Consider the following 12,807-nt stretch of genomic DNA (forward strand, 5'->3'; position numbering starts at 1 on the left):
ACTATTTGATAACAGTTGCAGACCGTAAAACTTTTATGTTTCTGTGCACATGTTACACTCGTGGCTAGCAGTAAGGAGAGGGTATTTATTGTCAGTCATATTACTGGAAGGCTATGCTCTCATGTGGCCATACTCTGTAAGTGATTATCTCTAAGACCTGTTATGTGGTTACTTTTGGCCTTAGCTGAGTTTGGTGTACAGCATGCCTTTATTATCAGGGATGAAATGAGTTGTTGTATGTGCGCCGGGGGAAGCACGTCTCTAGGGCTTCTGTGCATGTTTCAGGGCCCCCACATCAAGGCCCCGCCTCTCAAAAGCCTCCCTGTTCCCAAAGATGGACAAAGGCAGGGGGGGGGGGCACGGGCCAGTTTAGGGAAAGGGGGCCGTAGTTACATTTAGAGCTCCAGGCAGAGCGCTCGCTGTCATCTGTGTGGGGTTAGCCTGCCGACAGTAGCAAAGCCTCAATAAAGCCCAGCCATACGGCGCGTCGCACGGCCGCTCCGAATTTTACATTCCTGGAAGCCGATGCATATGGTACGTGTCAGAAAGAGGTTTCGCATTGAACTGCTGTCAAAGACCTAAAACCACGGCCCCCACAGTGACTGGCAAAAAGAACATTTTCGGCTTGCATACGCAGGGTAAACACTCATTATGATCAAACGCTCGCCAGGCTGAACGTTTTTCTTTAATATTCTGGCACACATTTATACACTATGCAGTACAAGCTGTCATGGCAAAGTGCGCTCTTTAAAACAGTGATGTGTTTAATATCAAAATCATACCCATAATTGCCAATTTAAACAAAATACACAGCAATTTCTACTGCAGTATGTGGACACAGTAACATGCACCATATAGAGCTCTTATAGTTCTCTGAACTTTGAGAAAATAAATGCATTGAAAAATAATATTCATGTAAAATACATATTTGAAAGATGAAAGAGTTTTGCTGTTCCTGTTAGCAACATTTCTAAAGTCCAAGAAGGCACTGTTCTGTTTAACTGTGTATGTATACGTGTGTATGCATGTGCGTGCGTGTGCACATGCGCGTGCGTGCATGGGTGTGTGTGCATATGCGCGTGAGAGCGTCTGTTCTGTTTAACTGTGTGTGTGTATGTATACGTGTGTATGCATGTGCGTGCGTGTGCACATGTGTGTGCGTGCATGTGTGTGTGCACACGCGCGTGAGAGCGTCCGTTTGGTTTAACTGTGTGTGTGTATGTATACGTGTGTATGCATGTGCGTGCGTGTGCACATGTGCGTGCGTGCATGGGTGTGTGTGCATATGCGCGTGAGAGCATCTGTTCTGTTTAACTGCGTGTGTGTATGTATACCTGTGTATGCATGTGCGTGCGCGCATGGGTGTGTGTGCATGGGTGTGTGTGCACGCGCGCGTGAGAGCGTCTGTTCTGAGTGCTGCGTGTGTGTATGTATACGTGTGTATGCATGGGTGTGTGTGCATATGCACGTGAGACCATCTGTTCTGAGTGCTGCGTGTGTATCTGTGCAGCAGTTGCGCGTCTGTTCTGAGTGCTGCGTGTGTATCTGTGCAGCAGTTGCGCGTCTGCTCTGAGTGCTGCGTGTGTATCTGTGCAGCAGTTGCGCGTCTGTTCTGAGTGCTGCGTGTGTATCTGTGCAGCAGTTGCGCGTCTGCTCTGAGTGCTGCGTGTGTATCTGTGCAGCAGTTGCGCGTCTGTTCTGAGTGCTGCGTGTGTATCTGTGCAGCAGTTGCGCGTCTGCTCTGAGTGCTGCGTGTGTATCTGTGCAGCAGTTGCGCGTCTGCTCTGAGTGCTGCGTGTGTATCTGTGCAGCAGTTGCGCGTCTGCTCTGAGTGCTGCGTGTGTATCTGTGCAGCAGTTGCGCGTCTGTTCTGAGTGCTGCGTGTGTATCTGTGCAGCAGTTGCGCGTCTGCTCTGAGTGCTGCGTGTGTATCTGTGCAGCAGTTGCGCGTTCATTTCCCTCATCCTGTAACTGCGTTTCCTTTCCTCCTACAGAAATTGCACTAGCACTCACTTATGTCAGAGTTCAAATCTCTCCCTGCCTTCTGCTCAAAGCCTGCACATCAAGTCCGAACCTGTTTCTCCTCCTAGAGACCACCCCGGGGTCACGCCCGCGGGTTACGCGCACCAGCAGGCCCCGTCCCGCCAGGACTCGGGCCGCTCGCCCGTCGACAGCCTGAGCAGCTGCAGCAGCTCGTACGAGGGCAGCGACCGCGAGGACCCCCGCAACGAGTTCCACTCGCCCCTGGGACTGATGCGGCCGTCGGCGGAGGAGCGGGGGAGCCCGTCGGTCAAACGCGTGCGCCTGACCGAGGGCTGGGCCACATGATAAAGCGGGCCGCGCCCGCGACGCCGCTCCCTCCCTCCCTCGCTCGCTCGCTCGATCGGTCCCCCGCCCCCCCCCCCCCCCCCCCCCCCCCGCCTCCCCTCCTGCCCCGCCCCACGTGTTCGCTCCAGGAGGGGGGGCCCCCCCCCATTTTCTAAATTTAAGTTTGGTTTATTCACTTTTTTTTTTTTGCGCTGAGTGTGTGTGCTGTTCATGTTAAAGTGATATAAAAATGTATTAGCGGGAGTGGGTGGTATTGGGGGGGGGGGGTGGGTGGGGGGGGGATATAGGGAAATGGAAGGGTCATGCGTAGTGGGAGGGGAGGGAAGTGCATTATTTGTGTGGAAAAAAAACAATATACATACATACGGGGACGTGTGTGTTTATATAAAGAAATAAACAAAAAAAGGTCAGGTACTCTTGTTTTGTAAAACTACTCTCAACTTCAGTGATATGGCGTAATTAAATGAGTGAGTGGAAGACTATGTTGCCGAGTCTAAAAGTCAAGCACTTGAGATGTACAAGTAATATTTGTGTACAGCTTAGGTTATCTTTTACTCATTCTTTTTTTGCTGCCGTCTTTTCTTTGCAGTGCTCTCTTGCAAAATGTATGTTACATTAGATAATGTCATGTTGCAGGTTCAACGTATTTATGTACATAGAGGGCCAGGGAGGGGTTTCAAAGTCACCAGACTTTGTAGGCTTATTTACAAAAGAGATAAAAAGCTGATATGCAACTTTTGAAGAATCACACAGGATATACCTGCAGACCCACGACCTGGACCTATGTCAAATATTTTCCCTCAAAGTATGGAGCTAATTAATGCCATGATCAATCAGAACTCAGTAAAAGTGGACCATACTTTTCTTTAAGAGCCATGTTAGATAATTACACAAAATTCAGGTCTAGAATTACGTAATCAGAATAAGAAACATGTACGATACATTTTGCGTATATTTTCGTAAAAAAAAAAAGGAATAAAATGCAAAGCATTTGTGGCTTTTTGTAGTTTATATAAGCCAGAATGTGTTTTTGATAGCTTTGCTATTATATGAAAAGCCTAGGAGATGATAAATTACATGGGTTTTTGTATAGAAAGCACTACCCTAAGCCATGAAGACAGAGGTTAAAACCCATGCTTTGCTGAACAAATAACTGTTTTCTCTTTGTAGAGGTTTTTGTTTTTAAAGTGTATTTCTTATTATATATATATAATATTATTAAGAATCTTTAAAAAAAAAAAAAAATCTGTGAAATTAACATGCTTGTGTATAGCTTTCTAATATATGAATATATAATAATGGTCATAGCAAACAACGTTTTATCTTATTAGTGGGGTTATGTATGTGCAGTAGCACATGTGCTGTTCTGTTTGATGGCTAACAGAACTATTCAGGGGTATGTTTAGTTTAACCTAACCAGCTACAATGATCCACCTGTCGACCTATTCACAGGTTACCTGTATTATTAGAAGACCTCTGTACAGACGATGACATATCATGGGAACTGGCTGGCTGTTCCCATGCACGGAAATGCAACACTCCCATTAAAGCTTGAACACACGTTTGTGTGCCTGTTTGGTGAAAAAAAAGAAGAAAGTTAAAGTCACACTTCAGTGAAACCAAAGTGTTAGAATTTCTACCAAATACCACGGGTGAGGCATGGTGGCGGGGGTTTGTCCTATTTTAAATATTTTGGCAGGATATTGTATATATAGTGCCCAAACCTTTCGCCTCCACCCCCTTACTTGAGTTCGGGACGGTGTTTGGTCACGCACCATCCCAAGCGAGCTGGAGCTCGAATTAGGAGTCAGATGAAAAGCGATGTGCGATTTGACCTCGAGAAATGACAATTTTGAACTATTGAAATAGCATATTTTATAGCATTTGTAACCTTGACGGTTTTGCTTTTCCTTTTTTTTAGCTGTTGTTAGTGTTGTTGTGGCTGTTGTGGAGAATTTGGTCCATGTCGAGTGTGAACGGGGGAAGTGTTGTATCGGTGCATGGCCTGAGGAGTGAGACAGCTAGACAGGGTTCCTCTTTCCCCAGACAAATGTGACTTGAAATTATAGCATAGCAAAGTAACAACGTAGGAACCAGGGGAGCTGGTTAAGGAGAAGCACAATTTGGGATTTTGACACGTCACTTTTTTACAGAAAGCTAGGCATCTCTCTCTCTCTCGGCCTCTGCCTCATTATACTGGATCTGCTGTTACTCAATGTTAAGGTTATTGCTATCAAAGCTGTGTGCAGTTAATATGAGGTTACAGTGTTAATGCCGCATGCACAAAGTCAGATTTAAGGGGCGGAGCCCTAGAAGTTATGTTCTATGTCATGTTCATTTTTCTATTATTGTCCATTAAATAACACAGTCGTGAGTACACACAGTTAAGGCAACATCAGCATTTAATGTGAAACCAAAACCAGTGGCTCTTTCCATGTTGTAACTTTGAGCTTCAATTGCGTGTTGTTTAAAGAACACTAATGATGAAATGATATTAGTGCGTACAAAAATGTGTACAAATTTATTTTCACATTGCCCTCCCATACTCTTTCAGATTTTTTAACGGTTATGTTTACGTTTTTAATGATTATATCCGGAATATGTAATGACCTTGGGAAAAAGCAATGAATTTTTCCTTGTTTGGTCTGTGGGGGTGTTCACTTAAAATATCTTGGTAACACCACCGATACCAGTTACAGCAAATAAAGCTGTCAATATTTCGGATTCTCCAGTCACTGGACTAACATTCTGAACACTGATTTGCCTGAACTGCCTGTGGGGGATTGCTTATTTTCAGTAACACTTTGGAACATGGCTCTGTTATAAAGGCTCAATAAAGAATGAATAACTAGTAATGTATAAATATTATGTTTATTGTTGTAATAACAATAATAATTGTTAGTTTATGTGTCATAAAGTTCCTCCAATATAAACCAAACATATTGCAGCCTTTTCTCAATCTGGCAACACTGGTCTCCTTAATAATAAATTGAACACCAATAATAACATTGGAAAACCATCAATAATTTTTAAAATCATACACAATTTAGTTTTTACTACTTTATTATGGATTTATAACAGCACCACATTCAAAAGTCTTACCCCATTTTCTATGTAACAAAACAGGTCAATATTGTCACATCTGCTTTGTGGTTCCCCTGGGCACTTAACGGAGATACTTATCAGAGTACTGTTCTTTTTTTTCCTGTAATGTGCTTCAAAGGGTTCAGATAATGGATTTTGTTCATATGTTTTTTTAACCAAAGACATGGAGCAATCCTTCAATACTTCTGATCAGTATAGCAGTGCTTCTGTAATCATTTTATTTATTATTACTATTATTTTTCTTTAATTTTTTTTTTTTTTTTTGCAATTGGATCTGCCAGTTCTGTGACCTGAAATCTGTTTGTACCTCATACTGACCCATACAGTACCTCAAATGCTAATTATTGATTAAATTCTGTGTAAGAACAGTGATGATGACAACAGTGTTTCTAAGGCATTGCGTAACAGCATTGTATTGATTTGCTTTATCAATCATATAATCCACACACAGTTCTAGGATTGCTCCAACAGTTTTTTTTTTTTTGTTTTTTTTTTTTGTTTTATTCAATTTTATTCTGGAAAAAAAGTTGTTTCTATTCATAAATAATTCACAGAAAAATACACAAAAAACAGTCGAAACAAATGTAGCTTGTACAAAACCTGAAATGGGGAACGTCTGAAGTACATGTTTGTAACTTTAAAAAAAAAGAGGCTCACAGTGGCATAAGCTGGCCTTTGTCGCCACTTGAAGACAAGATGTTATTATAAAAACCCACATCTCTGTATCTCAAGGGACTTCATTCAGCTGTCTGTAGTGAATACGAATATGGAAATAAAATAAAGATTCTCTTGTTGGAAAAAACATTATTTGTATTTTGCAGACAATTCAGTAAATTTACTGGCTTTCTTAGTTACTGAGGTCTGTGTGTGGTTTATTTGCTATATAATCTCCCACTTAATATCACATACTGTATCCCTGCAGGGAATTGTGAAGTAGGTATGTGACAAACAGTAGGTGAAGAATCTCTTGTTCTTCTGGTCAGAAACCACAATGCCATTCTTTAAAGGTGAGAAACAGCAATTCTTACACTTGATTAATATATTCATAGTTAAAGGTGCATGATGAAAAATGTTTAAATGCACCACTCAAACTACAAATCACATGGAAAGACATGTACACCTCTGCTAGAGAATGCTTTCCCAGTTTATTTGAAAAAAGGCAAAGAGGAAAAACTCAAATGTTGAAGCCCACCTGTTTTGTGAGAGCTTTGTAAACAAGCTCCAACAATGAGTATTAAAAAGTGCAGCTGTTTTATCCAGCTGTGTCCAGCACACCTCCAGCTCCTCAGACCCAGTTACACACATTTACCCATATGAGACAGACTTTCACAAGATCACCCAGGTGCAATGTCTTCCCCACACGAAAAACATGTTCCAGGGATAACTTTTTCACACAAGAAGAAGAAGGACAGTAACAATGTTCTTTACAAACAAATAAATAAGTGTTCCATTGGGGAAAAGTATTTCAGATAATGATTCAGAAATAGTGAATACAATGTTGCACAGTGCATGAATTCCTGTGCCTTTGTGTGGCCCTTCAGAGCCAGCATGGCATGTTCTCTGGGTTCCCGGGGACATGTTTCTCACATGCCCAAGATGTACAGGGAAGTCCCCAGGAGTTTGTACACACTGCAGGTGGGTATCACTGTACGTCCAGGAGAAAAAAAAGATGATTCTGGCCACACAATATATGTGGAAATTCTGTTCATTAAAATGTTTTTTTTTTTTTTTTTTCAAAATGAAAATCTGTACCATGGTAACATATCTGGGTGGAGTACTAAGTGAGTGTGTACAGCCCTGATGGGGGACAGAGATGTCTTTTACCCACCTTCGACATGTTTTATTTTCTGCTCCCCACTGGGTGTCACCACTTCATTACACCATCTGCTGCCCAGTGTATCAAAGTTGGCGTCAAACTTCATATCTGTCACATCTGTTTTACTTTACTTCTTTTGTATGATTAGTTAAAACCCAATTACTGTTGATGAGAGGTATATTTAGTACATACAGTACATGGTGTAATGTGTGGAAAGGAGATCGCAGAGCATTTTATTCTTCCCAAAGTAATTGAAACATAAAATAATAAGAGAAATGTTTCTCTGTCATTACGTAGTCCTGCTCTGTCCCCGGTCCTGTGTGACTAATGGAATTGGCGCCACTGACCAATTTACCGTGAACCAGTGATTAGTGGATCTGCAGGAAATAAAACACCCACACAGTGGTGACCACCATGCTTTCTACCACAGCTAAGCTTAGCTATATGGCTGGACAGCACATACCTACGGCATATGCTTTCTACAGTACTGGCGCTAAAAGCCATAATGCAACAGCTTTCATACAGCCCACCCAGGTTACACAGCAAGCGTGTGTGTGTGTGTGTGTGTGTGTGAATGAGAGAGAGAGAGAGAGAGAAAGTGAGAGAGAGACTACTTGTGTGCATATGCACGTGTGTGTGAGTGAGTTTGTGTACCAGAGAAAGAGAGAGAGTGTGTGTGTGTGTGCGTGTGCATGTGTGTGTGAGAGTGTGCGTGTGTGTGTGCGTGTGCATGTGTGTGTGAGAGTGTGTGTGTGTGCGTGTGTTAGATAGAGAAAGAGATTGAGGAGAGGGGGTGTGCTTTTAGCAGTATCACTAGCACAACTGTCAGACAAAACTCAATGTAGTTTGTACTATAGAGAAATAATTAACTTAATGCTCAGTGTATTGATCTATCTGAAATCAACTTCACCACACCTGAGATGCTGTAGTTTCACACTGTAGTTTCATAGACAGTGTAAGGCAAATGGGTGCTTAAAATGGACCCTGATAGAGCAGTTAACTGTAATGCTAACCCTGCTTGACTTGTATAAATTATATTTGTTGATTTATCACAGAATTGTATTATCATTTGTGTTGCATTGTTGCTTCTGACAGAATTAGATACACTGCATTATAAAGTAGCATATCACCACCAGAACCTAAAGCGACACACACGACATAGCTTACAGGGGGACCACGGCTGAGGCTGTTGCTTGCCCCACACATCAGCAATGAAACACAGCTCATATCCATCTCAGCCATTTATACTCTTTATAAACGTCATCGACTCCTGTCAGGAAATTGCTCTTTATCTTAGTGCAAATCAGCAGCAGGGCTTGGCATCAAATCGAAATTCTCTTAGAAGTGGTATTTTTTTTTACTTACTCACCAGAATATGTTCTAACTGGAGCTTTCATTAAGCAAAAACGATAAACGATAATCATTCTTGTTGGTCATCACAAGTTTCTGAACCTTGCTTCCGGTTTTTGCTGCCATTGTGATCTTTACTTCGTTCGTGCATATTACCGACTGTCGACGGGTAGGGGTGACCAGTAAAGTTCCCGTTAGAATGCATCGTCGAATTGGATTTAGACAACTAAGTCTGACGCACTTATACAATCGCCCATAGGATCTACCAGGACAAGTTTTTTTTTTCTTTTGTTTTGCGTAAAGGCATATGATTTGAGTTAGCGGCACTTGTTGACATCAGTGCAACATTCGAACCCTACTCGTTTTTTTTTTAATTCAGCCATGGTGCATGGTACGATTTGGCCTCATTTCAAATGTTCTTATTTGCATTTATGCGAATAGACTTAGTGGATTTTTTCGAACAGGCGACATGATAAAAACCCAAAAAGTCTGTGGATTATAAGTGACGAAAACTTAATGGCCATAATGATCTGCGTATAATTTGTAGCCTATACAGAAGTCGTATATTTTCACGGCAGTGAGAACGAAGTTACTGTCCGTTTCTAAGGCGCAAACCCCCATTATTAATTACTGATAACTGATTATAGTAAAGAGGAATCTCATTAAATGTTAGATGTCTGTACACATAAATTAATACAGGGCGATCCGTATTATATCAGCCTTTATTTCTGTCATATTCTGTTGTGCCGTATTAATTTACATTGTGAGCAGTAGAGGAAGACACTCATTAGTTTACTTATTTCATCAGTGAATCTATACAATTAGCCAACAGGGGGCATAAGTACACAATTGTCTCCGCCTCACAAGAGACCACGCTTGCTTGCATCCTTTGGTACTGGTGTTATTTTCAGTGGCACCCTGCAGTCGCTCGATCAGTACTATCTGAAATTCCAGAAATCTTTAAGACACGTGCTTCTTAGATTTGGAACGTGTATGTTCACCGTAGCAAAGACCCAGTTTCGTCCGTAGGCATGAAGACGTAACATTATTTATAAATGCCATGAAGGACAAATCTGATTAAGGCCTGTTGAAAAAATGAGCCATTAAAGAAGTTACATAGATGTACATACATAGGCTACATTTTCGTGTTCTCTGTGCAGTTAACACGAAACCTGTTATAAATATGATTTAACTTAACTTAGACATAGGCCTAGTTAATCTATTTATATTAGAGGTCTGTCAAACAATAACACTTCTGCTTCATGGCTTTTTACATTTTCTTTGCGATGCGCACGACACTTGGCAAACCCTCCACATTTATATTCTGTAGGCCTATCTTATTTTTGAATAAATTATTCATTCTCTTCCTTCTATTTTTGTGGGTTGCGCCAAACCAAAACAATTTAAAAAAAAAAACATTTATGCTTAATGTTGCTCCGTATTTTGTTTAAAACATAATAATAATAATAATAATAATAATAATAATAATAATAATAATAATAATAATAATAATAATAGGTTAATTTTTAAAAATGGGAGAATAATCATATTATTACAATCAATTATTGGATAATTATTTGGTATGGCATTGTCGACCCTGTCTATGGGATATTCAGCTCTAAGAATGTGGTGACAAAAATTTGGGCATGCTTAAGATCAGCAGAGCTAGGTCATCAAACGGACGCCTGCTATTGACAGACAAAATGAATCCTACTTACTTGGCCTGGTAGCTTACTGCCCGTGTGAAATATGCAAGTTATTTGAACCAGTTGTGAAATAAAATGCGTTTTGATCGTTTGTTCTTAAACATTTTGCATTTCATCATTTTGCTGATCCATGTTTTCCAAGCAGTTATTTCTGGCGCTTCAGAATAGGCTGATTTTGGGTAACATTTTCTGTTCAGTAAATTGGGAAATGCTACGCGGATCCATTGAGAAATCTTCGGCAGTCTACTTATAGGTCGATTTATGGAAAGGCAGAACATCCGTGCAACTGAGGCACACTTTGATTTGCTTTTGCTATATATATATATATATATATATATTCGCGAGTACAGTAGCCTACATGGGGTGCGTTTAAACAGAATCTAATTTCTCCAGCAACAACATTTGGTATTGTCTAACACTTATTTATATGTAATTATCACGGTGTGTGGACGTTTTTCATGTAGTTTAATTTTATCCTTTCAACTGACTGTTCACTTTTGAAAAATAATTTATTCTAGAAAAACTTTTTTTCAAACCAAGTCAGGCCAGGTAATTTTTCCTTGATTGAGCCATTTCGAACATTGACCACTAGAGGTCACACACACAATTTTATATATTTTGTAGTGTGTATTGTTGTGTGTGTGTGTGTGTGTGTGTGTGTGTGTGTGTGTGTGTGTGTGTATAAATATATATATATATATATATAATAAAACAGATGAAATGTAGACATAGTTACTGTGTCAATGCAGTCAGCATGTCTCTATTACTCAAGAACCAGAACAATGTGTATGGAACATCATTTAATATGAAATACATTTGATTTCCCATAATAATAATAATAATAATAATAATAATATCCTTTACAAGAACATTCTACTATGGGCCTGTACATATAGGTCTTAAATGCTGCAAATCTATTCAATGATGCAAATGTGCACCATCATCATCATCATTATTATTATTATTATTATTATTATTATTATTATTATTATTATTATTATTAGTATTATTAATAATAATATTATTATTATTTTAATAATAAATACAACAACAACAACAGCAACAATAATAATAATGTACATTGCTGTGGTTGATCATAATCTAAACCACTGTAATCTAGTGAAAATGAAGGCATTTGCTTCAGATTGAAATTCACAATGGCACAATGTGTTTATTATGAACGAATTAAAGCAAGTGTTGTATTTATTTTATTATTTTTTGTATATTTTCACGAATTTGTCTATCTCTGAAATGAACGAAAAATGTTGGGTAATAAAAATGAGAAGGTCGACTACATGTTTAAAATCGCTATTCAAAGGACAAAATACATTTGGCAGCTCAGTAATTACAGTTTCTACTCATATGTCGCAATACACTGAAGCTTTCTTTATTTAAATCACACATGAAACGCGAAGATTTCTAAGATACAACAAAGGTGACAAATGATCGAAATCGAAATAATGGCAAACACTAAAAATCACCAGCTATCAGGACTCTCCGAAATTACATAGGCTTACTTCTAATTAAACCTATTAATTAATCTTACCCATTATCGAGCAAAACCACCAATAAATATACACTTAGTTATAACTTAACATAAGCAGGTCCTAATCCAAAGTTCTAACACGCACCCTTTCTGGTTGCGTTTGCAGTCCCTTATAATATTACTTTTTAAAAAATGCTACAAGATAATTGCTACTGAGGTGATATAAATTCACGTGAACAGACTGATAGTAGCTATTGATGGAGACATGGAGACTGGGCCAGAAAAACGTAACGAAGGTGATAAACGTGCTACTTTTACGGAAAGACATAATTTTATTAAGCATCAAGAGAAATTATTTAATGCTATGTTGAGTGCAGTCTTCAGTCTTCTCAGTTTCTTTTTGTTTTCTGTGTATCAATCCACAACAGGCGTATTTGCGTGTGTGAACAGTTTATTAGCGAACACGAATCCATGTTACAAATTAATTCTTCGGCACACCTGTGACATGCTAAAGGACAAAAGCTACATTTAGGCTACGGATCTGTCTTGTCACATTAACACAACTTATATCACTGTTCCTAGATAATTAATCTACTGCATGATATGCATTCACAAACCGTGTGATTGGTTAATGTTAGAATATACAGAATAAGATCGATGATTGTGCTTGATGTTAATAATCGTAAGCCTCTGCAAAGACTATTCGATTAAAGTAGGCCTACTCTTAACATAAAGTAAAGGATAATCTTTTTGAAGTTTTGGTTCTCTCCAATTTTCTCCACACTTCTCACGTTAAGGAGGCTACAATGTGCCTTAAAATAGTAATGAAAATGGCGAATTATAATAGGCTATTGTAAATGACCCAACTATTTGCGATGGGGCTTGTTTCTGAGTTAATGATAATAAGAAAAATGTTGTTTTATTGCATGTAAATCTTGATTTAGACAGAAATAAAAATATATAATTGCCCAACTAAAAACATCGTTAAAGTCGACTGAATTCACATTAGGCGTGGC

General features: G+C 39.4%; 1 protein-coding gene and 1 long non-coding RNA gene across 6 annotated transcripts in view; one reads left to right on the top strand and one right to left on the bottom strand.

Moving 5' to 3' along the window:
* mef2ca (myocyte enhancer factor 2ca) overlaps positions 1 to 2,402 on the top strand; it is a 68,833-nt gene extending 66,431 nt beyond the window's left edge. For 4 of the 5 annotated variants that reach the window (XM_035390215.1, XM_035390218.1, XM_035390217.1 and 1 more), the window contains one exon: positions 1,995 to 2,402. In XM_035390215.1, coding sequence (XP_035246106.1) covers positions 1,995 to 2,328 — 334 coding nt within the window. In that variant the 3' untranslated portion in view covers positions 2,329 to 2,402. The remainder of the gene's footprint in view (positions 1 to 1,994) is intronic. The other variant, XM_035390219.1, reaches the window with a different exon arrangement.
* Positions 1 to 12,807, bottom strand: part of LOC118212398 — a 190,871-nt gene that overhangs the window by 100,684 nt on the left and 77,380 nt on the right. The gene's annotated exons all lie outside the window — the stretch shown is intronic.

Source organism: Anguilla anguilla, chromosome 14 (genome assembly GCF_013347855.1).
Source record: "Anguilla anguilla isolate fAngAng1 chromosome 14, fAngAng1.pri, whole genome shotgun sequence".
Classification (NCBI taxonomy): domain Eukaryota; kingdom Metazoa; phylum Chordata; class Actinopteri; order Anguilliformes; family Anguillidae; genus Anguilla; species Anguilla anguilla.